Raw genomic sequence first — 27,368 nt, 5'->3', positions numbered from 1 at the left:
GTGGTAGGGCTTTTCTCCTGTATGAATTCTCTGGTGACGTTCGAGATGACTGCTCTGGCTGAACCGTTTCCCACACTGGTCGCAGTGGTAGGGCTTTTCTCCTGTGTGAATTCTTTGGTGACATTTTAGTGTACTGCTCTGGCTGAACCTTTTCCCACACTGGTCACAGTTGTAGCGCTTTTCTCCTGTATGAATTCTCAGATGATGTTTAAGATGACTGTTACTGCTGTAGATATGTTTCTTCAGGGGTAGTTTGGCAGGAAAGACATCTTGGAATGGAGAATGAGGAGAGAGAAAAGAAAACATAAAATGTATTGAAATAACATGCAAGCTGTGACGTGTTACCAACTGATAATGTTCTAAATTTAGGGCGGCAAGCCGGCAACAGCAAATAACAGAGAGAGAGCGAGAGAGAGAGAGAGAGAGAGAGAGAGAGAGAGAGAGAGAGCGAGCAAGAGAGAGCGAGAGAGAGAGAGAGAGAGAGAGAGAGAGAGAGACACACACACACACAGCCCTTATCTACATTGATTTACTGCTGGAAGGAGGCATACTGCCAGTGATGGGAGGTGTACTCACATTTTATACGTAAGTAAAAGTAGCAATACCACAATGTAGAAATACTCTGTTACAAGTAAATAAGTCTGGTATCCAAAGAGTGCTTGAGTAAACGAACAAAAGTATTGGAATCAACATATAATTCAAGTACCAAAAGCAAAAGTACTCATTATGCAGAATGTCCAATTGTTCAAGTCAAGTTTTCTAATGTATAGAATTCCTTTGAAAATAGTAGATCTACCAGCTCACAACACGTCGCTTCAGGGCACGTTGATTGTAGATCTGCTATTTTCAGATATAAAATAGAGATTAATGTATGTTTCGTTATATATCCATTTTAATCTGCAAAGTAACTAGTAACTCAAGTTTTCAAATAATTGTAGTGTATTTGCCTCTGAGGTGCAGTGGAGTAGAAGTAAAAGTATTGCAAATTGGAAACACTCAAGTAAAGTAAAAAGATACCTTAAAATTGCACTACTATTTTTTTTGTCCAGAATCACGCCACAGCCTACTCTCCCACAAAAAAGTTGGTCGAAGTTACACAAAAAATAGTACCATGTGACAGAGGGGTCGAAGTTTAACGAAACCTGCACTATATGGTAGAAGTAGGTCAACAATACAAATGACGCTATTTTTTTTTGATACATTTATTTTTTGCCAGACCCAGAGGGTCTGCCTACATGAGGCTTTGTCCCTATTTCGTCCATATATGGGAATAAATGTCTGTCCATCTTTTGTCCCCCTTTCGTCTATGCATGGGCATAGACACAGGCTGACACGTCATGTGAAGTCCGGCTTAGCCGTGACGTAGTGCTCTGATCTTATAAAGTACTTATTCTGGGTCTGGTTAATGAGCAGCCCCCACCAAATCACGGAACTACTTAATATTCATCAGAACCAGACCAGAACTCTGACCACGGGACTCGGGCAATCAATTAATACCTTTGCAACGACTACATTCATGGCAAGTATTTCCTACAGCTTTAAGTCCAAAAATCCGAACTAACCCTTTAAGTACGGTACATGAGTACATGTACTGTACGTAGTAACTTAACTCCACTGGCATTACTCCATAGAGTACCTACAACATCTCTGTATCTGGTTGGTATTGAAGATGAAATCAAACTGTACAGTGACATAGAAACAGCACACACCTATTCTGTGTAAATTTATCACAGGCTTCAGCGTCGCTGCCTGGTTGATCTCTCGCTGTCCCTCCTCTGACGTAGTTGAAAACCTGGACGACATCTCAGGAAAGACATCTTGGAATGGAGAATGAGGAGAGAGAGAAAAAACATCAAATGTATTGAAATAACATGCAAGCTGTGTCGTATTACCAACTGATAATGTTTTAAATTTGGGGTGGCAAGCCGGCAACAGCAACTGCCAGGCAGAGGAACATTACATTTAGGCCGATTCTTGGCCTGCCTCATGAGTGATGTTTTTTCTGCAGCTAGTGATTATTTATCCTTATACCTAGGACCAGTATCTGTGCTTCTCAAACTAACACTGGGAATCTGACTTTACTTGCTGACATTTTATCATCTTGAGTTCAGTAGGATGTAGGCTCTATGCACAGCAGCCATATTGGAAAGAAATTGAAGGCTCTGTTCCATTTAGTGTAGCACAGTGGTTTTCAAACGTTTTAATTTCAAGGACCCATAACTCTGAGAGCGTAAAATGGAACCAAATTGGACCCTTACGGGTCCATTTGGTTCCATTTGTACACTGTCAGAGTTACACAACCGTAAGGAGCCATTTGGAACCCCCTAAAGGAACCATGAGGGTCCCTGGTCTACACTTTGAGACCCACTGGTGTAGCAGTGTGTTTCCAGTAGACTAGCCAACATGAACAATATTAGCACCCTGACTCTGTTTGACCCGAATAGAACAGAGCCTTAATTAGTATCATTGATAAGTAACACCTGTGAAGGAAGTAAGAAGAGGCCCATGATTTCTTTCCAATCTAGCTGCTGTGCATAGAGCCTATTGGTAATGATGAATGGAATATATTTTGTAAAACAGTGTAATTGTGTAACACCCAGGGGAGTACTGCCAGGGCTAATAGGCTGCAATGGGGGGGATGAGTGAGAGTGTGTGTGTGTGTGTGTGTGTGTGTGTGTGTGTGTGTGTGTGTGTGTGTGTGTGTGTGTGTGTGTGTGTGTGTGTGTGTGTGTGTGTGTGTGTGTGTGTGTGTGTGTACACCCACAGCTCTTATCTACATTGATTTACTGCTGGAAGGAGGCATATTGCCAGTGATGGAAGAACATGTTGTACTTAAGTCAGGGACACAGGAAGGGGGGATGGCGGTTTAGACGTATTCGGTTCCACTGGGAGGGGGGGGGTGAAATCCCCCCCACTTTTGGGACGAGGAAAAAAGAAAAAACCTCCGAGGAGCCATTCCACCATTCCGGGTGGAAAAAGGAACGCGCGTCCTAAAACACACTGCCCCATTTTTTTCCGCGGACCGATGCCGCCGGATTAGACCCGGGGGCGAGGGTGTTTTAGGACGAGGGTGTTTTAGGTTCTTCAATTCCATTTCTGAATGGAGAGAGGTGTGTGATGGAGAGAAGAAGGACCCGAAGGACAAAAAAATATACTGAAATTTTCGCGCACACGCACTGGGCACACGCACTCTTGGCACGCATGCAAGTGTGTGTCATCCTGGGTTCTAAAATGCCCTCTGCGTCCCTGACTTAAGTAAAAGTAGCAATACCACAATGTAGAAATACTCTGTTACAAGTAAATAAGTCTGGTATCCAAAATGTGCTTGAGTAAACGTACGAAAGTATTGGAATCAACATTTAATTCAAGTACCAAAAGTAAAAGTACTCATTATGCAGAATGTCCCATTTTTTCAAGTCAAGTTTTCAAATGTATATGGGGGGGGGATTAAGCCATAAAACAACTCTTACCGGACCCCCATCTGAAAATATGTTATTCCAGGGACCCCCATAAGCATAAAATAGGATTAAAGGGGGTAAAACAAATTGTGTGTGTGTGTGTGAGTGAGTGAGTGAGTGAGTGAGTGATTTGCACGCACACACGCACACGCACACACTCACACACACACACCATTACATTACATTCATTTAGCAGACGCTTTTATCCAAAGCGACTTACAATAAGTGCATTCAACATAGGTAGGGAACGAAACTACTAATCACCAGAAGTATTAAGTGCATCACACACGTAGTACGTAGTAACTTAACACCTCTGGCATTACTCCATAGAGTACCTACAACATCTCTGTATCTGGTTGGTATTGAAGATGAAATCAAACTGTAAAGTGACATAAAAACAGCACACACCTATTCTGTGTAACTTTATCACAGGCATCAACGTCTCTGTCTGGTAGATCTCTCGCCGTTCCTCCTCTGACGCAGTTGAAAACCTGGACGACATGTCTCTTTTAAAAACCCGAAATAGTTCATCTTCAGTCCATTTTGAGAGTCGATATTCGAGGCCCGGTTTTACGGATCCGACTTTACTTGCCGACATGTTATCGTCTCGAGTTCAGTAGGACGTCGGTAATGGTGACTTGATAAACAGAGTAGACTATACTCCTCTTCTCCGCTCCCTGGATTAACACTCCCAGATCCACACAGAACAGTGCTTACATAACCAGGACCCTCCCACTCTCCACCAGCTGGTCAAGGAAGCTCCGCTGGATGTGAAGCCATTCAAGGCTATGATAGAAGGGGCGGGTCAGGCCACGGGCCAGGCGCCAATTGACACGCATGGGTCAGATGGGCATGGGGGCATGGGTCAGGCTGTCAAGGATTGACAGTCTGGCGATACTTTGGCACGTTCAGAAATATATTTTGTGCTCTTTAGATACCTCAACACAAATTATACAGTGTACACATCGTAAAGTCACTATTTTCATGGCAGACCCCTTAACAGTGTTTTTGCCAACTTTGGTGCAGATTGGAGTTACAGTGTGCCTTGATAAGATGTGTCCCTGTGTTGTAGCCTACAAGGCTGCAGGCTGAAAACCCACCTCTTCAGGAAACACTACCCTGACCCTTCCTCTTAGCCTTGCCTACTTGTTGTCAATTACTTGTACGCTCTTGCTTTATTGGATCTTGTTTATTTGATACACTTATTTGTTTTAGCTCTTGCACTTTGATTTTCCTATTTGTCCCATCTATATCATATTTGTCCCATCTATTTAAGAAAGTACCGTAGGTAGCTGATATATTGCACTTTTACCTTAGCGCTCTAGTTGCTTGTTTTAGAAGAGAATGCACTTAAGACTTCTGGTGATTAGTAGTTTCCTTGCCTACCTATGTTGAATGCACTTATTGTAAGTAGCTTTGGATAAAAGCATCCGCTACTGTAATGTAATGTTGTACAATACGGCCCCTGGCAGTAGTAAGCTAAGTTGTGCTCACAATGATGTGTTGTGAGCTTGTAGATCGGCTATTTTCGTATAGCCAAAGCATAAAATAGGGCCTACGTGTTTAATGTATTTTTGTGTGAATAATCTACATCTACAAACTACAAAGTAACCAGTAACTAAAGCTGTGTAAAAAGTAGAACAAATTTACTTAGTTTCCACCACTGGTTCCTTGTTGTCAGCAACTATCTTATAGAATAGTCTAGTTTTAGTTTTGTTTTATTTATTCGCACAATAAAAACAATACAAAAAGGTATTATTATTAAAAGACACAGAAATAAGTGTGAGAGCCAGGGGCCGCATTGTACAACAAGGTTCACACCTAAAATAATAAACAAGTACTAAGTTATATATAGTAATCAAACACAAGACACAACAAGTACACTAAGGCTAGGGGTCTTTTTTCAGGCCAAGGACCCCTTAGCTGAGAGAGAGATGAAGCAGGGACCCCCACTACAATTTTGGATTCATGTTAAATGTGTGTTTTCACTTAAACCCTCAATACTTTGTAAACTCAACTTTTGGCTCGGTACTTGGTCCGCTCTTTTTTTCGCTGTACACCAATACTCAAAAATAGCCGATCTACAACCGACGCGTTGTGTGCTTGTAGATCGCCTACTTTCGGCTAATGTTCCCCCCAGAATAGGGATGCGAGGGTTCAAGTGGTTAATACAAAAATAAAGTATATCACACTTAGATTTGGCGGCGCCTGTAGTAGTATCCCTGAGGACCCTCTAGGGGTCCCGGACCCCCAGTTGAAGACCCCTGATATAGGCTACATTCCTCAAACGGTTGGTTTACTGACCAAGCTACTTACTTACAACCTTACTTCTGAGGATCACTTTGGAAGTAAGTGTTTTAAGTAATGCTTTAGTTTAAAGTGTCATCATTTGGATTTTTGGTCTCATGTTGCGATGAGAAGCTGTTTTTTCCCCCTGAATCCAAATAGTCAATCAATCAATACTTAGAACGTAATAGTAGGCCACACAGCAACAGAGCAGTTTCTGATTAGCCAATCAAGTCCAAACATTCACCGGACTTTGGAACTTTAGATTAACCCTCAGTATGTGAATGCTTTCATATCGGTCCCTATCACTCTCCTGTACCAACAAATGATAAAGGCAGTAGGCTACATTTTAGTTTTGTTCATATATAGACTTACATGCAACCTAGTTCAATTATGTCACCTGAATCAGAAAGATCTGATATGGAAAAGTCAAGACTAGCGCATACATTTAAAAAAAAGATTAAGTGGTAGGGTAAGTGAGATTCTTTTGTTAAAATAAGTGTTAAATAGGTCTATATTATGACAGTAATCATTGCTATAGTTTGTTCAGTAACAGGGGTCTCCCTGTCTCTCCAGCTCTTTAGTAAACAGACGATGCATTTTCAAGTCGGGATATCAATTTTATCCAATCAGGATAGAGAACTCATACAGGATACGATACAGGATAAACAAGTGCAACTGGAAGTGGTGACACGAAGAAATTAGCAGACAAAATTGGAACCTGAACACCCTTTGAAGAAAAATACCTTCCGTGACCCCAGGGGTAGTCGGAGTGACGTCAGGACTTCGGAACTCTATGGCAGTGGTTCGCAAAGTGGGGTCCGGGGACCCCCAGGGGTCCTTGAGAGGGTCAAATGAGTCCCATACTGGAGACTCACTCCGCCGGTCATCAAATTATTGGCTTAGGAATGCGACAAAAACAAAAAAGGTGATGTATTCAAGGCCTCATGTTTTCGGGTGAACTAACAAAAAATAACAATTTTGGGGTGAACTACGTGTGAGGACAATCATTTGTCAAGATTCCAACCCCATGCGAGTCCAATTACTAACATCGATGGACAACATGTCATGGATATAGATAAGATAGATTAGATAGATAGATAAGATGCTTTTTTTTCTTTAGTTTTTACATTTCTTGACAATGACACCATATTGAAAGTGGTTAAATAAAACTAAAACAATAATCCTATGTATTTAAAGTTCATTCTTTTTTTAAATCATTTATTTTTCCTCTCCTCTCAAATTGGTCCCCCTGGCTCCCCCTGGTGGTTGCAGTGCCAACTTTGAAAGCCACTGCACTACCCTGTACGGTCAGAGAGAGTCCATGCTCTGGCTGACTTACATTTTAAATGTTTTCCTTGGCTATTCAACAATAGCAGATCTACAAGCTCACAGCGCTACGAGCTTGTACATCTGCTATTTTTGGACATTTTTTTAAAAATCCAGAAAGTGTGAGAACTACTGATTTAGAAGGCATTTGTAGAATCGGTCTCAGGTCTTAATGAGTTAAATTAGATATGGGCAATAACTGTTCAGTAAGCGTTATCAGAGTACTTGGAGGCTAGAAGCCAGTCTATGTCCAGTCCAACAGTACCACACACACACACACACACACAGAGTAGGGTACTCGAAACATTTCTAATGTGTGTTCCTAAGCATTAAGGAACAAGGGGCGCATGCAATGCCTCTCCAATGCGACGTGTTGCAAGCTTGTAGATTCGGCCATTTTCGCGGCCAGACCATTAACTCGATAGCCTCACAATTGCAGCTTACAGTAATAAATGGCATTACATATAGTGTACACAGTAATAAAGTTGCAGTACATGGATTCGGATATTCAATAATCCCATGTTTATTTACAGGCAGTTCTAGTGGTCATTTCATAAGCAGTAATAAGGGCAGGCAAAGATATTTTTTTTGGGGGGGGGGGGGGAACTTATTCACAGTCATGACAATACAGTACATAGCAATGAGTGACAAGAGTCAGCAAAAAGAAAAAACAAAGAGCTCTATAATAGGCATCCTCCTGTTTTCGCGACACCAAATATCCTGGCTGAAACTAGCCGATCTACAAAGCTCGTACCTTGTAGATCGTCTATTTTCGCCCAGAATGTTTTGGTCCAGAATGAGGACGCTAAGGGTTCCAGTGGTGTAAGTCCATAAGCCTCCACAGGAATAGAAGATGTGATTGAACGTGATGCATTTATGGTACAAATCATCGTCTGTCGGGTGGAAACTCTCATTATGTGTCCAAGACTGTTAACTTTTCAGGATTAAAATTCAAAAGTAGCAAAAAGTAGCAGATCTACTTGCTACTATTGTGCGACGCTGTAGTATGATCAAGTAGGGTATTCATTTACGAAAAAATATGGAGATTCTGCCCGACAGCAACGATATCTGATCATCTATAATAATCTATCACATCTTTTTGTCCGATTCCTGTTTCGGTGACGCAGAGATAAAAAATGATTAACAGAAACATCCTCAGCTGCTACGTAAAGAAAACCTTTGGTCGGTATATACTGTATGCCAGGGGTCTTCAACAGGGGGTCTGGGACCCCTAGGGGTCCCTCAGAGTTACTACAGGGGGTCCGCCAAATCTTTGTGTGTCGCGGGGACCATTAGCTGAAAATAGCATATCTACAAGCTCACAACGCCTCGCAGCGCGAGGCGTTGAGAGCTTCTAGATCGGCTATTTTCTGAGAGTCGGTGTAGAGGGAAAAAGAGCAGACCAAGTACAGAGCCAACGGTCAAGTTGACTAAACATTGAGGATTTAAAGGTTAACTATCTTAAAATACAAATTAACATGAATCCAATCATCTATGAAATGTATGAAAAAAAGCGTAATCTGCAACATCATTTTACACAGTATTTAGTGGGGGGTCCCTGCTTCATCCCTCTCTCAGCTAGGGGGTCCTTGGCCTGAAAACGTTGAAGACCCCTGCTGTATACACATCAATATTTAAAAAAAAAGGAAAACTTTGGATGTACAGTACAAACACTTTTAAAGCTTATTTACCAATTAAGACCCTTCAGTCACGTGTCATCGTACATAATGTTTCAGAGAGTACAGACTATAACACATAAATCGTAAGTGCAATTACTCCACATATTCTGTGCAAGCTTGCAAAATGGCTGCCAAGACTTTGCAAGACTTAAAAAAATAAAAGATGTAGAAGAAATGTATATTCCGTTATGAGATTTCACAGGAGCCAAACAAGACATCTTGTGAATATAGTGGTTATGCAGTTGTTCACATTATGGTATGGGCTATTTGAACGCGTTTAAATGGTGTGAAATGCTGCATTTACATGTACATGAACCGACTAAAACATTAAGAGCTGGTTAGCACGGAATCATTCCATCCTTTGCCGGCTCCAACTTAATACAATATTTATGCATCCTGAAAAAATGATGATAGGGACACCAGGTGTAAAGTTGTTCAACTGGCACAATAATCCTATTAATTGAATTGAAATTAAACATGTACTGTATATATTTTTTAATTATAATTTTTTTCTTTCACCCCCCGCCCACTTTGAAAACTAGTGGTCTGACAGGGTCAAACAGAGGACTCCTCTACCAAGTTATCTTTGGTTGAATTGCACAACTCTCCTCTGGCAGTGTTTTTTTTTTATCATATAATTTTGATCCTTAAACGTTTCTATAAATAAAAAGGTGCAAATCAGTCCTGGTTTCTTGACTTGCGCTTCAGTCCTAATTAATGCTTCGGCAGAAAAGTGTCTTTACCGTTTAGTGTTTTAGTAACTCCCTGTGATGACAAGACCCACTTTTTTTGGAGTAAAAGTATTTCTATAAGGCTTCAAATTCATTGTGGAATGTTCCGCAAATTAATTTTCAGGATCCTTTACTGGTTTTAAACTTCAAGGTTCTCAAGGCCAACACTCCCAAAATAAATGTCTACTCCACTTGTGTTCATAGTCATTGCCATCAGGCGCAAAGATATCCACACAGCCTTCAAGTCCTCCTCCTTTTTTCCCTCCACACTTTATCTCTTCACAGAATGAGCGACTATACTATGATGCCAATGCTCAGGATAGGGACGCTAGGGTTCATGTGGTTAAAACTATGTGTCGACTATGTGGCAAACTCTAAATGCCTTTGCGCCTCTGGTTGCTGCGAAAGCTATTAGCACTGCCATACTGTGGTTACCGTCCACAGATGCAGAAAAGGGTCGAGATTCATTCATTCATTCAGTCCGTCTTCATTTGCGACATAAACATGAACAGTGTCCTCCACTAGAGCAGAAAAGTCACATCAGAGGCATTTCATAATTTGACCATTAATAGTATGCATACAGTATACATATATCACAAACAGGATTTAGAGGTTCATAACAAGTGCACCTTTTCTTTTAAACACCCAGTAAGACACCATTTTGACATTTTGTGCTGCCCGAGCGATTCCAGAAGGGACTCATATTGAAGCACGTCGAATACACAAGAGGCCTCGGCTGTAAGACTGTAAGCCAGTGATTCTCAAAGTGGGGTCCGGGGACCCCCAGGGGTCATTGAGGGGGTTCCAGGGGGTCCCCAAGCAAAAGTAGTTAATATAGCATCACAAAACATTTTCAGATGGGGGGGGGGGGGGGGGGTCCGCGGCCAAATACATATAAATGTGGGGGTCCTTGACATGAAAAGGTTTGAGAACCACTGACGGAATACACCGAGGCCTCAGCTGAAGACTGTAAGCTACAAATGAGACTGTCTAAAGACTTCCTGAACCAGGGCGAAAGGCGCAGTACCGTAGGACTATTTTGTCAATCATGACGTAGTGGAGTGTTGCGTCCAGCCGGGTGCGCAGTCAGTGTAGCAGCAGCACCAGGATTGACATTTTGAGTGGAGGGACGTCAAAGCGGAGGGTGGGCTGAATCACTGTGCATGACTGACACAACTAGGCAGTGGCTCAGGCGCTAGAAACGTCCCCTTGGGAATCAGAAAGGTTCCACGTTCCGATCCCGGGCTCCGCCTGTGTCACTGTCGAAGCGTCCTTGAGCAAGACACTGCCCCCCCGATGGGCAGGTTTAGTGTGCCTTGCATGGTTTCCTCTGCCATCCATTGTAAAGCACATTGTAAAGCGCTTATTTTTGTTTTTAATCCAGCATCTCTTCTGTTCTCTTCCCACCAGCGTCAAGACAGCGTCAATAAAAAAAAAATCTGACTTCTTGTAGATACTAGGCGGACTTAAAAATAAAACTTGCATTGATTAATACTAGGGGAAACGTGTAGTATACTGTATGATTAGTCAACAGTGAACACAGGTTTTATTTTGACTTCCACCTACTTGGAAGTCCACAAAGTCTCCCTCTCTCTCACTCTCTCTTAATGATGGTTGGCAAACAGCTTTTAGGTCCATTACCAAAATGTATTTTAAAGGGACACTTTTCCGCCCCGTTTTTAATTGTATATTGAAATGTTAATTTTAATAATAGAAAAAAGTACAAATTAAAAAATAAAATGTTCTCCCAAGTCATTTAGGGTTGTGTCAGTCAGTTTGTACAAGTGGGTGGGCCCAGGCCGGGTTAGGGCCCACCCATACATAGCACGGCACCTGGGTGCAGTGAGCAGGCGTCCGGCAGCAGAGAAGACGAGCTCATCATCGCTGGACCACTTTGATGACCCACTCTGCTGTCGGGTTGAGCTGCAGGAGGTCCTTCATGAACGTCTCCTCATCCAGACATCTCTCCTCTGAGGAAAAAGACAAGAGGGAGAGGAAGAGAGAGAGAGGGAGAGAGAGAGAGAGAGAAAAGTTATCGTGGGGGAAAAGCTTTCGCTGAAAATAGCCGATCGACTATGTTCTGTGCAAGCTTTCCCCACAATACTGATGCTGGGGTTTAACCCTTTAAAACCGTCAATTGGGTATGGCAAGGTATGGCAGGTGCCATACCTTGGCTCCAGAGGGAAAAAAATGATTTAAAAAAAATTATAATAATAATAAAGAAATCATGAATAGTAGCCTCATGCAGGTGTAAGTAAGACCATTGTGTTTGTATTGTGTTATAGGTATAATGCATAGTTTTCTATGCATTTCGGGGGTTTTGACGCCCCAAAACATAGGTGTCCCTTATTTTAATCTCTGGGAGTTGCCAACCCTGACCTTGCCATACCTTAGCTTTTGCTGAACTGACACCACTGGGTGTAAGTGGTACCGAACATGCAGCTCGGCAAAAGCGAATTGATCCCAGGGTTACGACGGAGGACAATTTCCACGATAAATTAAAATCTCTGCGATACTACTATTGAGAGCGGTTTTTTTTAAATCACGATAAATGATTAAAACCAGTTATCGTCCCATCCTACTGGAGGATGGGACGATTTACAAAAAAAAAAATATGTTTGCTGTTTACTAGAGGAAAGCGACACTCACTGATGTTTCCACCGATCTCAAAGAGGCAAAGCTCTTCTCTCTTCACCAGCACTGAACTGAAGGGCAGAGAAACACACATTAACAGCTTTACAGACACTTTTTAATGTAAATTATGCAAATATGACAAAACCAATGGTGTGGAAAAACACACTGTATGTATGTGATACATGTCATTCAGTCAGAAATATACAGTATAAGTGGGAGTGCATTCTGATGGTGATCATTGCTACAGAGAGTGTGTTCAGTAACAGGGGTCTTCCCCGTCTCTTTAGTAAACAGAAAATACATGGTCAGGTTGGGATACCAATTTTATCCAATCAGGAGAGAGAACCTCACAAAGATATATGTATTTTTTGATTAACCACTTCCACTTGTTTATCCTGTATGAATTCTCTCTCCCAATTGGATACACTTGATACACCAACCTGAACATGTATTTTCTGTTTACTGAGGCAGAGGTTCTCAAAGTGGGGTCCGGGGGTCCACTAGGGGGTTCCAGGGGGTCCCCAGCAAAAATGATAGTTAGGAACCAAATGGACCGTTACATGTATGTAGCTCTGAGAGTGTACAAATGGAACCAAATGGACCCGTACGGGTCCATTTGGTTCCATTTGTACACTCTCAGAGTTATGAGGGTCCGTGGCCGGATGCATACCAAACTGGGGGGGGGGGGGGGGGTCCTTGAAATTTAAAAAGTATGAGAACACAATGTACTAAGGAGCTTGTAAACAGGTTTTTACTTGCCCACTTGGTTGGGCAAAAAAATGTTGACGTATGACGTGTTCATTTTGTTGACTAAGATTTTGATATTTAGTCGACTAAGACTAGACTAAAACAATTTCAGATGACTAAAATAGGACTAAAACTAAATGGTGTGTTATTCAAAAGACTAAATCAGAATTTGCTGTCAAAATTAACACCGGTATGTCCCGCACCTGTCCTGACTGATGAAGCGAGCGAGGACGTCAGCGGCCTGCAGCTCAGCAGTCAGCTGAACAGCCATGGACACTTTACTGAACTGGGGAGCCTGGACACGGATGAACCCCTGGGAAATCTCCTTCATTTAAAAAAAGCAAAGCGGGAGAGAAAGAGAGAAGGGTTTTGTTAGAGTAGCTATATTTGTTTATGCGTTTCCTTTAACTTTGGTGTTGTACGTATTACTGCGACTACATGGATTAAAGAAAAGAAAATCTCACGACTGAAAATGTTTGTATGACCATTAGAATTTTACAGTGTAGGCCTACAATATAATGCATGTCAAATGTTACCTCATATAGTGGTTTCTCTACTGGTTTATCAGTGGTTATCTTCTTCAGTAGTTTCCGTACAGCTCTCTCTCTATGCTGCTTCTTCTGACTCTCCATGTTGTGTTGTCTGACCTGAGTCAGAATGAACTTGGGGATCTAGATGAGAGCGAGAGTGAAATTTAACACAAACTGTACTTAAGGGGACATTTCTTATTAGTAGTACTATTCACATTTGTCCGCGGAGAAAAGAGTCAGAAGAACAAGTCTTATTATTGGTCATTCGACCACGGCTACAGATTGGGCAGCCATTGGCATCATTGTATAGCTTTATGGTTGCTGACACAAAGTACTGATCCAGTCTGTCTGTCTTCTGTGTTGGGTGTGGGATGGGTTAGCCATGATGGCCACCAGCTTCTTCATTGTATTCTCCTTTACCACCAGCACCACCACCTCCACTACAGCTACAAAATCTATAGACCGCCGAAGTCTGACGTCATTTACACATCCTTTGTTTGTCTACCTGGTTCGCAGTTTTCCACCCCCGTTCTGAATCCCATAGACGTATTTAATATCGCGTCAAATAAGAACTGTGTTCCAAAAATAAACAAATGACCCCGGCGTGTTGACTCTTATGGATATGAAGCATCAACTGACGGTGAGAAAACGCTAATGTTACTTCCGCCGAATTAGTTACATTTTCGCCAGAAACAGACTGTATCAAATATAAGTGACTGACTATCATAAACGATACAGAACCCCCTCCCTGACAATAACGCTGACACGCGGTGTTTATTTTTGGACCACAATTCTTATATGAGACGATTCTAAGATGACCCAATGTTATTCTCCATAGAGAAATTACTTCCGCAAACCTGGGGATGAACTAGTCACGTCAGGACTTCGGTGCTCTATAGCCTACGAGCCCACCTCCACAGGATCAATAGCTGATCTACAAGCTCATAACATGAACAACGTTGTGGGCTTGTAGATCGGCTATTTTTGGCGTGCGTCACAGCGCGCACCCATCCAGTACTGCTGCCCTCTCACCCAGTGCAAAACACTGGTGTTGGCATAAAATCAAAGGCATGGGCATGATAAAACCCTACACCACTTCCTACTCACTTCAGATCAGCTAACACAGAAATGCTTCCCTAAAACACCTTGGCCGACGCACCACACGTCCTACTATTTAGGCATTTAGTAGACAGTCTTAATGCAAAGCGGTTTACGGTAAGCAAGGTAAACACAGGTTAAAACATCAAATGCATAGAGAAAATAATGTGGGATCATAGGTAACATCATAGGTAACAGGATCATCAGTCTTAACAGTATAAAAATATATACAACAAATGATCTGTACATTGAAACTATACAAACTATAGGATGCCAGGTCAACAAATGAACCTGGCATCTGTATAAATAACGTGCTATCTAAATTACATTTTAACCTTTGCATAAGCCTGCAAGGTCGTTAAGGCACCTTAGCCCGTAGGGCAAGTGCTACGGGCTAAGGTGGAGTCTGAAGAGGTGTCCTAGACTCTTCTCCTTGATCCTGATCCTGGAATAAACTCCCTGTTGCAGTATCTGAAATCAGACTTTACTTATTTGACTATTTACCTTGTCGTTTGTCGAGTAGAGATCATGCTTAAGTCTGCTTATTCTGTCTGACCTCGCACTTGTAAGTCGCTCCGTATAAGAGCGTCCGCTAAATTGTAACCACGTATAAATGAGTCCTCACCGTCCAGAGCAGGTTCTGGTATCTGATCAGCAGCCTGACGATGTTGGCCGTGCTGGTCGCCATGGAGAACTCCTGCTGCTCGGTGACTTTGGAGCGGAAGCCTTTGAACATGAAGATGTTGGGCGCCATGACAACAGCGACATTGTTGAGGGTCATCTTATTCTGGGCCTGGTGGTCGATCACCCGCTCGACGAACTCCACCAGCGCCTGCACATGGAAAAGAGCAATGCACAGCTTTGATTAAAATGCAGCCTGGCGTCAACATATCGTTGCTGTTGGGCAGAAACCAGCTATCTCCATTTTCTACTTTTTTATTTTTTAAATAAATCAGTGCTATTGAACACCCTTTTACGTCTCTGTGTGGGTTTTTACAAATATTGAACCAATGAAAGGTATTAAAAAGCACTTCTGACTAAACCTCCCAACTCCATTGGATCCTCAAAACGACTAACTCAAACTTTGGCGATAGTCGTTTTTTCCATCATTGATTAGAATGAGTAAGTCAGAAGGAAAAAAAATCGAGCTGTATTTTGGTAAAGGGATGTTAACACATAGGGTGCCAAAAATGGTCCGGACCGTTTTTGAGAATCCAAACGAGGAGTACCGAAAACGGTCCGGACCGTTTTTGACCCAATTTTATTTTTATACGCAGGGCCCACGTGGGGCGCTCTAACGAAACTTTGGGATCATCCAAGGAGTTTGAGAAAGAGAGGCCGGATGTGGATCCATGTCAAAAATCCTTCCTGTCGGCCTTTCCAATGTTATCTCCTTGACTAAAAGCTTAATATCTCCATTTCTTTTTAACGTGGTGGAAGCGAGCCGTTTTCGATCGGCGATCACTCTGCAATGGAGGATCGCGTTAGAAATATTATTGTTCCAGGCGTTAGTCGGGACCCTCCGCCGTCTCGCACACACGCTTTGTTTACATGCACTTCCGCGTCGGGGCTTCTACAGCACGAAACGTACTGTATTAACGTAAGTGGATGGCAGAATAGCCGGCACTGAACGTATAATATTTGAATAAACCTATGGCACCCAATGTGTTAATATAAGGACACATCAAAGTCGGTATGGTGACTTTATACAGACGGTATTGTGTTGTTCTAAAAATGTCTTTTTTTCATTTCCTGAAAAGTTAATATTTTGGACATGGCTGGTTTCTGCCCGACAGCAGAGATATTGTAGATTGAATGATTGAGCACTTTACTGAAAATTAATTCAAAATGATAAAAAAAAACACAAGAAAGCCCGAAGGCTTGTTTCCATTGTGGTCCTTTTGGGGAAGGGAGCAACAACACAAATACAAAACAAGAGACAAAAAACTAAATACAAAAACATAAAAGAAAATGACAAAAACAAACTATACAACTAATAGGTCATTTCACATTAAATACAAACAAAAGCAAGAAACATTTTATGTTATTCTCTCCGTCTTAAATCGAAATGATCAGTCATATTATTGGCCAATCATCTTTTTTAATGAGAATTAAAACATTTAAAAAGGAACTGATCAACTTAAGGTTGGAAGGTAAACCATTCCACTGGACTGCTGCAGAGTATACAGTAGGATTAAAGGTTTTTAAATTATAACCTCATTTTGATGTATGGTTAGTTGGTTTTCATTAGCATTCATAACAGTATTCTGTGTCTGTGAAATATGTCACTGGGATAAAAATAGTAAATGATAAAATGACATCCTTTACTTATGTGCGGAGGGTGGGTGAGTGCGTACCTTCAGAGTATTCCGATTGACCTCTGGTAAAAGCAGGACAAGCAGATTCAAGGCCTGGAGCTGTTGTTTCTTCGTGGGGAATTCTGGGACCACACATAGACACAGACAAAACAAATAGGACAAGGACTTGTTAAGAGTTTTAGTTAAAAAATAAAAAACAAAAAACCTTTGAATGCTCTCCTCGTCCCTACCCACACCACAACCATACCTAAATCTTACTAATTATTACACTAAAATGTATCAATTATCTAAACACAGTTATGTTCACCAAGACATTATCAAACCAAGAACCCTTTTATTACAAACCCTGATAACAGGGTTAATAGGTAGACAGGCAGGTAAGCAGGTAGGAAGACATAAGTATAGGTTGATAGGTACTAGGCAGGTTAACAGGTAGGTGTGTAGACACTTAAAAAGAAGAAGAAAAGTGTCGCACAGGTGGAAATCTCATATGTCCAAAACTGTTACTTTCCAGGATTCAAATAAAAAAAATGCAAAAAGAAGCAGATCTACAAGCTCAAAACGCTTATACGTTGGTACTAGTACAGCAGATAGTTTACTCTACTTACTGTTGACAGCAATGAAGGCGTTGAGATATTCCACAGTCAGCAGTGAATGAGGCAACTCTCTGATGAACAGCTTCAGAAGGCTGGCGGCGTCGTGCTGTTTAAGCTGCTGCCATGCAAACAGGCCGTCGTAGAAAGATGACTCCAGCTCCTGGCACACCGACTGGGATAAGGGGACAGAAGAACAAACGCGCGCACGTGAAAACACATTATTAACGCATTCAATCCTGGAACGCATCTGTGGACCCCCATCTCCCCCCATCCCCACACCATCTCAAAATATGTTGTTCCAGGGACTCCCCAAGAGCACAGATCGGAGTAATTTTTTTTTGCTTTAAAACATATATTTTATATATATATATATATATATATATATATATATATATATATATATATATATATATATATATATATATATATATATATATATATATAGAAAGATTTTCAAAAAATAGCAGATCTACAAGCTCATAGCGCGGCACTCGATGCCGCGCTATTTTTAATAGCCAATGCTCAAATCTGAAACGACACAGATGCTACTGTTGTAGATGTTACTGACCTTGACTCTGGTGGACGCTCCAGGGATCCGTAGCAACCCCTCTGTGTCTAAGCCCTCCTGCTCTATGTGACTGATCAGCTAGACAGAGGAAAACAGAGAGACGCCGAATGATCGATGATTCAAAGATTTACAAAAAAAAACACTAAAGTGGACTTTGTGAGTGACTTTGACCGACTCATACATCACAAGACACAACGTCACACAATTCATTCTATACACTGTCAAATCACTGAGTGTTCAGTTAACTTCCGAGTAACAAATGGATAAATCAACATTAACATGTGGATACAATTTACTGTGTAGGACAGGTGGTCTGTTTTATAATACTGATAGTGAAAATTATTGAATCCGCCAATATTTCTCAACATACTGTATTTATCCATTTTCTTTTAAAATGTATTTTACTAAAAATGTCTCCAATGGTTTTTCGGGCTTCGTTGAGAAGCTGTCAGAAAGCAACTTCAATCGCAACTTCAATCTGGAGTAAACGGTTGGCGTAATGTTGATATATAATCTGGAATAAACAATTCCTGTAATGTTGATTATGTTATAATAATATTTTGATGGTCGCATTCTTGTATTCGGCGAGAGGGATGAGGTGATTGGCCGGTTCACTCACTCTCTGCAGTACGAATAGATGTGATTGGCTGGTGTACTCAAATCAGTGCAGTATGTATGAATGGTTGTGATTGGCCCGTTTACTCACTCTCTGTAGTATGAATGGCACCTTGGTTCCAGTAGCCCGTCTCTGGTCCTGGTCCAATAACGTGGCGAGTGGAACGCCAAACAGACCACTCTCTACACACACACACACACACAACATAGCTTCATACACTACTGTTTGATGAAGCATGCTCGCTACATGAACCACATCATGGTGATATTAACCCATTAAGACCTGAGGCCGATTCTACGAATGCCTTCCATATCAGTAGTTCTCACACTTTCAAGATTTATTTTTTTAAATAGCAGATGTACAAGCTCGCAGCACTGCACTAAGTGACACGCTGTGAGCTTGTATATCTGCTATTTTTGAATAACTAACACAACAATCTAAAATGACACAGATGCTTTCCCGGTTTTAATGGGATAAATTATTAAGGACTGTCGTAACTCTCCATTTCAACCGATCTGCCCGTAAAGAGTTCATTTGGTTACATTTGCACTGCACACACTCCGAGTTAAAAATGCATACATTAACGAGAACATTTACTGTGTGCACAGGTAAAGTAAGGTATTAGAGAGACTGCGTGTGTGTGTGTGTGTGTGTGTGTGTGTGTGTGTGTGTGTGTGTGTGTGTGTGTGTGTGTGTGTGTGTGTGTGTGTGTGTGTGTGTGTGTGTGTGTGTGTGTGTACCTTTAGTTTTGCCTTTGACGGCTTTGTGAGGTTTGAAGTCGATCCCAGCCGTGTCAAACAGAGCCGTCATCTCTACAAGCACCAGTCTGCGTACCTAACGGATGCCATGAAATAAGACAGAAATATGTTTAAAAAAGAATGCTATGGTTTTATGGAAACATGTTTTTGTTGTTGTTGTTTGTTGTTGTTTTTTTGATGTTCAGTTCACCTTTTTCATATCCAGAGGAGACAGATCCCCTATTCTGGTCTGACCCGTTTTATCCCGGAGCAACTTAAAGTTCTTGACAGACATGGAGAGAGAGAGAGAGAGAGAGAGAAAGAGAGAGAACGTCTTTTAGTACAATCTATAAATAACCCACTGCAAATGCTTTGCTCATTGATTAAAGCTAAAATACAATCTCATGACAGTTTTGTCAGGCCAATCTCTGATTCGTGAAACAGCATGAAAGGAGCCAACCCACACCAGAGTTTCATAAACAATTGGGCGCAATGTGTACTTATACAATACTTTAAATACCTCTTCAATCTTAAAATAACAAACAACCGAAAATAGCAGAGCTTGTAGATTGGCTATTTTCTTTGTATGGAATGCTTTGTATGGAATCCAAATCAAATAGCGACTGATAACTGTAAACCATGTTTACTGTCAGTTAATGAACCGTGGTTTTGATTGAATTCTAAGTGAAATGAATCCAGCCCTTTTCTAGTCAACACAATAAAATTAAGCACACCTGTAGGCCACCTAGAGTACCACCTTCAACCACCAGAGGTCACTAGAGGATTAGCATTGGAGCAACATCATAGACACTAGAGTCTCCCTTCAAAACTTCTCTTCTGGGGGTCCCTGGCACAAAGCATTTTCAGATGGGGCCGGTCTGCTGCCGCATACCTGCAATTTGCGTTAAGTCTAACTATGTGTTCAATAATTGAACTAATTGAACCAAAACACTTCCTAATTATGGGGAAAGCACAGTGAAAAGAGAGCGGTTTGTTTTGATACCGCAGGCCAATGCCAAATTCCAGGTGAACATTCTTTGTTTTGAATCAATCTAATGAACTGCTGCATTTCTCCTACGTACAAAATAAATGCTAATAAATGTCAGCTGACAGCTGACCAGATAGATGACAAACATTTTGATGAACAGTAAATACACTCAAATTAACAGAAGCATTCCTTACAGACAATTACATACAGAGGCCTATGATCTGACCAATTAGATCATCTGCCATTTAAGTCGAACCAATCAGAAGCTGCTACAGGGGGCTCTCACTTCAATGTTAAAGCTCTATGCTGAGGTAATGAGTTAAATGGTCCGTTCTTTCTGTTGTGTTTTTTTGATGAATAAATAAATACAACAGCATTTCAAGATTCCCCAATTCACTTGTCCCCACTCTTCTTTTCTTCCTTTTTCTGTTTCTGGAAACTACAATAAAGATTTACACCTGTAAACCTGTGATGTGACGATGAAGTTGATTCTGATTCTTGAGTCTGAATGTACATTTCCACATTTTGATGATGTTGTGATTCCCCTTTCTCGCAAGCTTAATGTATACTCCATCGCACGAGGGTGCCGGTTGCCGAAAAGGGCTGATAAACGAGCAAACAACACGTTTATCAGTGTAAATCCAGGGGTGGGCTGCCGGTGGAGCCTACTGGAGCGCAGCTCCACTAGCTTTGAAGCTGCATGCACGCCCGCACATGCATATATGCATTTGCAGTTTTCTCACCTCGCTAACGAAACCTGCCGATCGACACCGAGTGTCACAGCGTGAATGAACAGGAATGACCGACCTGGTTGGATGCATATCAATGCTCCACTATGTGACCTGCTAAGTAGCCTGTAGGTGTCAGATGTTCTGTCTGAAGCAGTCAAAAGAGTTGGATAACAGTGGCTGATGGATTCATGAACAAATTCAATTACAGAGGTGACTGCAAGGTAAATGTTTCCCCATTATGCAAGTAAATAGAATAAAATTTGATATACAGTAAATTATGGGTTAATAAATAGGCCTACATATTAAAGAGGTTATTTCAATCGGCGATGTAGCGCTCCACTAGCTAAAAAATCCACAGCACATCCCTGTGTATATCAGTTATCTTTTTCCGAGCAACACTGTCGTACTACAGAGTATAAATCAGGCTTCCGTCTACTGCCCTCTGTCAATGATAAACCCTAAGCCTGCAAGACAATTAATAAGTTATCGATGCATTGTCTAATTTTCAAACACTCTGTTATATTATCCCTCACAAACAAGAGCTCCACCTGCAAGGTGAAGGTTTACAAGGCGGCTTTTCAAAAAGGCCTTTGCTTATGTTTGCAAGCACACACACAAACACCAGAACGGGGGGGGGGGGGGGGTGTGTGTGTGTGTGTGTGTGTGTGTGTGTCCTTAATTTCCAATCAAGTCTAATAGAATATGAGAAATAGACATTTTGAGGGCTTGAAAAAGATTTGGGGAGTTAGATTTACAATTAGAAAAAGATTTTGGATGAGTTTAAGATTAGGATTATTGACATTTAGAGGTTAGATTTAGGGTTAGAGTTAAACATCTTTTATAATTAGTTACGTGCCACGGTCATGCACCGAAAAATTGCTGATCTACAGTATAAGCTCACAACGTAGATCTGCATTTTTTTGGCTGTAGGCTTAGTTAAAAATGGTAAAATGTATTAAAAATAAGCGTTCATAAAATCGCTGTACAAAAAAGGTGATGTCCTTACAAGTATAGTAATACAAACGTGTGTGTGTGTGTTATTAATTAATGTGCATGTCTCACCGGTAGTTTGTCATCAGGTGATTGTGGACTGTCGGGTTTTAATCTTTGATGGTGATCTCTGTAGTTGAGTGCCTGCTCTGAAAATGACACTTCCACATTCAACTCCGTCTCTTTTTCTAGGTACACAAACGCACAGACACACACACACACACACACACACACACAAGTCAAGGGTCCACCTTCTGGGGTTGTGTAACTGACACACATGTCTTAAGTGGAAGTGGGACAAATCATACACAGACATGCGTTAACGACATACAGGGAGACACAGTTACAGGTGCTAAAGTGCAGAGGTTTTCGTCTCTGTCGGGTGGGAACCTCATATGTCCTAAACTATTACTTTTCAGGATTCAGAAATAACAAAAGTAGCAGATCTACAAGCTTGAAACGCGGCGCGAAGATCTGCTACTTTTGATCCTTTTGTGTGACGCTGTAGTATGAGCAAGTAGGGCGTTAATTTACGGGGAAAAAAACACAATAGGTCAGAATATGGAGATAAGAGGTTTCTGCCCAACAGCAACGTTTTAAAAAGAAAGAGGAACAGAAAGAGAGAAGTTTTAGTGTCCACCATATAGATTGTTCACCTTCTATAAATCTGCATTTATTATCTTCTCTAAATACGTGCACCGATGCAGAAGAACACTAATGACGCAAATACGATCTAATAAATGACAAAACGCGGATGTCGGGTTGAAAGTGGTTAAATATGTTTTTCTTGGGGTATATAATTTGCCTCTGTATTGGGAAATAAGTGCACACAAACTACTGATTTTAATTTAAAAGATAATTCATAATTTCTTGTATAGTTGTACTGTTATGTACAGCGATAACAATGTGTGGTTGTTACATAATCCCAAGACACACCTGGCATTAGTCTCATGGCACACCAGTGGGTCTTCAACAGGGGGTCCAGGAACCCTAGGGGGTCCTCAGAGTTACTACTGGGGGCCGCCAAATCTTTGTGTGATAGGATTCTTTTTTTTTTTACAAACAAGTCTATGAAGCCATCTATGAAAAAGTAGTGGGGGGTCCCTCCTTCATCTCTCTCAGCTAAGGGGTCCTTGGCCTGAAAAATGTTGAAGACCCCTGGTCTAGATGATAATCATATGCACCTCCTCATGCTTGTGGTATTGACAATTTTGACCATATTGACAAAAACATGTTCTGCAGATTCTTTATTATATTTAGTAGTATTAGTTTTGTATGTACAGTGTATGCATGTCACACAATACCGATTCAGCAAGGTTTAGTTATTAGTGTAGTTTTAATTAACCTTGGCGAGTGAGTGAGTGAGTGAGTGAGTGAGTGAGTGTGTGTGTGTGTGTGTGTGTCATACCAGCTGTATTCACATCTGTTTTGCCGTTCTCAGTTCTCTCTTTGTTAGGCTCCTCCACCTGCAGCACAACACACATGTACACATTAACACACACACACACACACACACACTCAACACATTCATACAGACATCTACCCTTAACCCATTAAGACCGGGAACGCATCTGTGTCATTTTTAGATTTCTTTAGGCTATTCAAAGCAGATATACAAGCTCATAGCGTGGCACCGTGTGCAAATGTGTGCAAATCTTTGAATATATATTTAAAGCGTTTTAGAAAACATTTTTCTCATCGGCCTCAGGTCTTAATGGGTTAACCCAGCTGAGTGCCTTTATTACACTGTGCTATCACCTCATTTTCATAGTGAGAAACTCTGCTGATTACATACAGTTACACAGTAACTCAGAGAGAATACAGTAGTTTGGTTTATTGTCGTAATGTCGGTATCAGCCGAGAACGCGGGAGCCTATCTCTGTTATAATGCGCTAGACCCCCGGGACATGGATTTCTGAGGTGGAGCGCCACACCTACCATCAGCTCCCTGTACTTACCGCACGACTTGCCACACCCAAGCCATGCTACTCATGCGCTGAGTTTGACCTTGCTTGTGGTCCAAAGGCGAGAGCTCTACCGACTGAGTTACCCGGACACAACAGATGAACCAGTAAATTAAAAGGAGTATTTTATAGGATTTGTAATAATATTAACCGTTTTAAAATTACAATTTATGCATTTGGTAGATGGTCTTATCCAGAGTGACTTACAAGCACAAGATAAACTTAAGCAGAGTAAGAATGAACTGTAATCAATAAACAACAAGGTAAATAGCCACATACTGTGAGTAGAGTGCAGAGAGAACAATGTAGTGCCTCAAAGAAACTAGCATACCAGGTAAACAATGAACCTTGCATCTGGCATCTGTAAACAATATGCTATCAAAATAACATTCTGCACATTTGTGGTCAATATTTGTGCTACATATCAACTGTATCATAGACAGAAGAAGATACAGTACTACACTAACTATTCAACAATACAAAGTTTTTAAAAGACACCCAGTTCAGTCAGATAACTCACGAATAGATTGAACCAATATTATAGAATGAGAATACAAGTGTGGATGTAATATTTTATTTTGGCGTTCAGGCTCTGCTACATTTTCCTCCCTGCTCAGCACGATTAAGACAACCGTCATTAACCTTTAAGAGCAGGGAGATATATATATACATAACAACCCCCCATGGGGAACAGAACCAATAGCAGAGCCTACTGGTGGTGCTGGGGTGGTGGTGGGAGCAAACGCCGCATGACAACACCCATGACACACAAAGCGGATGGAACACATATTTTGGGTGAGCTTAAATAACCTGCCCGATTGGACAGCCGATTGCCACGTCGTGTATGACGTATGGGTCTTGCATGACGCTGTATGCAACCACATAGAATGAGCATGCATGAAACCTCTTGAGTGTACTGTGTGCTGCCTGAGCTAACTCGCAGGCTACGTATAATAAATGCAAATAGATGCGAGTACTTCCTCTGGATTGTGTATATTGTTTATGACACAAGATGAGATCATGCTTTATTGTTCTGCTGGCGCAGAAAATTGCTTTGCATCCAAAACAGCTTCCCATACACAATAAAATCACACAAAAAAAAGCTAACCATGGTCTGAATGTAATATGTTTTCTTAAAACCTACAGATCAATCCATGTGCATGTACACAATCTGTGTCTGTGTGTGTGTGTGTGTGTGTGTGTGTGTGTGTGTGTGTGTGTGTGTGTGTGTGTGTGTGTGTGTGTGTGTGTGTGTGTGTGTGTGTGCATGTTGTCCTGACCTTTTCGGGTCTGAATATGTCCCTGACATCGGGGGCGTGCTGTCGGTTCCGTCGTCTCAGTGTCTGCTGCAGTGATGTCACACGGCGCTCCACGGCGGCAGCCTGCGTTCGGGTCAGAGTGGACAGGAACACGGCGCTGTCCTCTTCCTGTCAGTCAGCACAACAGATTGAATTTGATCATTAATGAATAATCAATCCCTATTTTGGGTATGTCATAGGCCAGGGGTCCGCAACAGGGGGTCCAGGACCCCTAGGAGGTCCTCAGAGTTACTACAGGGGGGCCACCAAATCTTTGTGTGATATGATTTTATTTTTACGTTGAACCACTGAACCATAGCATCCCCTTTCTGAGGAGAACTTTAGCCAAAAATAGCAGATCTACAAGCTCACAACGCCTCGCACTGAGAGGCGTTGTGAGCTTGTAGATCTGCTATTTTTGGCAAAGAGGTATTAGGTGTAGAGGGAAAAAAGAGCAGACCAAGTAAACAAAAAAAGTTTCATCTGAAACACATTTTATACAATATAGAGGGGGTCCCTGCTTCATCTCTCTTTCAGCTAGGTGGTCCTTGGCCTGAAAACGTTGAAGACCCCCTGTCATAGGCAAAACATAATAATAAAAAAAAAAAGGTTTTATGTTTGATCTGCGTCTTACCTGATCCTGGTCGACTCCCAGCGAATCATCAAACAGCCTGGCTAGACCCGCCTCTGTTAGCCACGCCTCCTCCTGCTCTCCATCTGAAGAAAGAAACAAAGAGAAGGATGAGAGACTTTTGTCTTTTCAACACCAGCACCATTTTGCCTCCCTAAAAAAATTGACCTAAATGTTTACTAGGAGGGACCCAAAATGGTGCCGGGGGCCGCTGTCCCCCCTCGGGGGCCCGCACCACACAGGACTCCCTGACCCGGTAGAGGTGGCGCAAAGGCCCCGCGGGGCACCTACAGAGTGCGAAAAAGTAAAAAAGAAAATACTGTATATTTTGCACAAAATTGTGTCCTAAGCATTTAACCCATCCTAAGTATCAGGGGCAGTGGGCACTACGGGGGCAGTGGGCACTACGGGGGCAGCGCCCCGGGGAGCAGTTAGGGTTTAAGTGTTTTCTTAAGGAAACTCCACACAGATCAGGGCTGGGACTCGAACCGGGGACCTTCCGTTTCCCCAGACGGCCTCTCTACCCATTAGAGCTATAGTCGCCCCCTGCTCCTGATGCTATATGGGGCTCCCCATCGCCACTGGTCGGGGCTTTCACTATACAGGAGTTGGGAAACCCCTTCGGTGGGGGCGTTGTCACATTCTAATACAGCCAGAAAACCCCTATTTCAGCTCCGGCCTCGTGGCGTGCCTCGCTAATCATTAGACTACCAAGCCCAACCTCCTGGAATCGAATCCCGCCGCCGCCACAATTTCTGTTCGCCGATAAATTATAGTTTGGAGGCACGCCGTCTCAAGCAAACTTGAGCCACGAGAGGCACCGCCGAGCGAGCGAGTCGCCGTACCGAACGTCGCTTGAGCCGACTCAGCGCCGTCCCAGTTATTTACCGATAGAATATTAAATCACTCCGTGCACTCAAATGGCTGGCGCTCCTGATGAGCAGGTTGGTGTCTTGCATGGTTTCCTTTGCCTTTGATGTGTGAATGTGTGTGTGTGAGAATGGGGGATTGTAAAAGCACTTTGGAGGAAGGTGCTATATGAAAGCACCGTGTACACAACCGCACACAATGCCAACGTTCTAAATGTCATGTATCATATATCTGCTTTCACATACGCCATCTATCATATGTATGTTTATTTGTTCCATTTAAGCTGTTTAAATCTCTTTCCCTTTGTGCTCACTCTATCCTCTCTCTCTTGATGCAAGCAATAAAACGGACTCCAACTACTATTTTGACCATTTTAGGCGAAGAGGGAAAGAGAAAGACATTGGAGGGGGAGAACGGAGCGGACAAGAGGAGTCTTCATCCTCCCCTAATGAGACACAGTTGACATTGACCCAGGTGCAGGAAAGGGAAAAGGAGGGACGAGAGAAACATTTGGACGCACAGGATGTGTGTGTTTGTTCCACAGAACAATAGCTATAGTGCATGAACAA

The 27,368-nt window shown here is 42.0% G+C and overlaps 1 protein-coding gene and 1 long non-coding RNA gene across 2 annotated transcripts in view; both read right to left on the bottom strand.

Annotated features, from left to right (window-relative positions):
* On the bottom strand, positions 1-4,070 carry LOC308102729. Its single transcript, XR_013934685.1, has 3 exons — positions 3,867-4,070; positions 1,710-1,817; positions 1-269 (listed from the first exon to the last, which is right to left on the bottom strand). It is a non-coding gene; the product is annotated as an uncharacterized lncRNA (long non-coding RNA).
* Positions 4,071-7,576: 3,506 nt separating this feature from the next.
* arhgap18 (Rho GTPase activating protein 18) overlaps positions 7,577-27,368 on the bottom strand; it is a 51,210-nt gene continuing 31,418 nt past the window's right edge. The window contains exons 4-18 of the mRNA XM_080452561.1: positions 25,933-26,015; positions 25,281-25,427; positions 23,445-23,502; positions 22,109-22,224; positions 19,539-19,610; positions 19,331-19,424; positions 18,681-18,772; positions 17,975-18,052; positions 17,419-17,578; positions 16,850-16,932; positions 15,118-15,324; positions 13,401-13,535; positions 13,068-13,189; positions 12,133-12,188; positions 7,577-11,453 (exon numbers count right to left, since the gene is read on the bottom strand). Coding sequence (XP_080308687.1) covers positions 11,362-11,453; positions 12,133-12,188; positions 13,068-13,189; positions 13,401-13,535; positions 15,118-15,324; positions 16,850-16,932; positions 17,419-17,578; positions 17,975-18,052; positions 18,681-18,772; positions 19,331-19,424; positions 19,539-19,610; positions 22,109-22,224; positions 23,445-23,502; positions 25,281-25,427; positions 25,933-26,015 — 1,595 coding nt within the window. The 3' untranslated portion in view covers positions 7,577-11,361. The remainder of the gene's footprint in view (positions 11,454-12,132; positions 12,189-13,067; positions 13,190-13,400; positions 13,536-15,117; positions 15,325-16,849; positions 16,933-17,418; positions 17,579-17,974; positions 18,053-18,680; positions 18,773-19,330; positions 19,425-19,538; positions 19,611-22,108; positions 22,225-23,444; positions 23,503-25,280; positions 25,428-25,932; positions 26,016-27,368) is intronic.

This window comes from Gymnoscopelus braueri, assembly GCF_963280865.1.
Source record: "Gymnoscopelus braueri genome assembly, chromosome: 16".
In the NCBI taxonomy this organism is placed as follows: Eukaryota; Metazoa; Chordata; class Actinopteri; order Myctophiformes; family Myctophidae; genus Gymnoscopelus; species Gymnoscopelus braueri.
The sequence above is the reverse complement of the archived record's forward strand: the minus strand, read 5'-3'. Positions and strand labels throughout refer to the sequence as shown.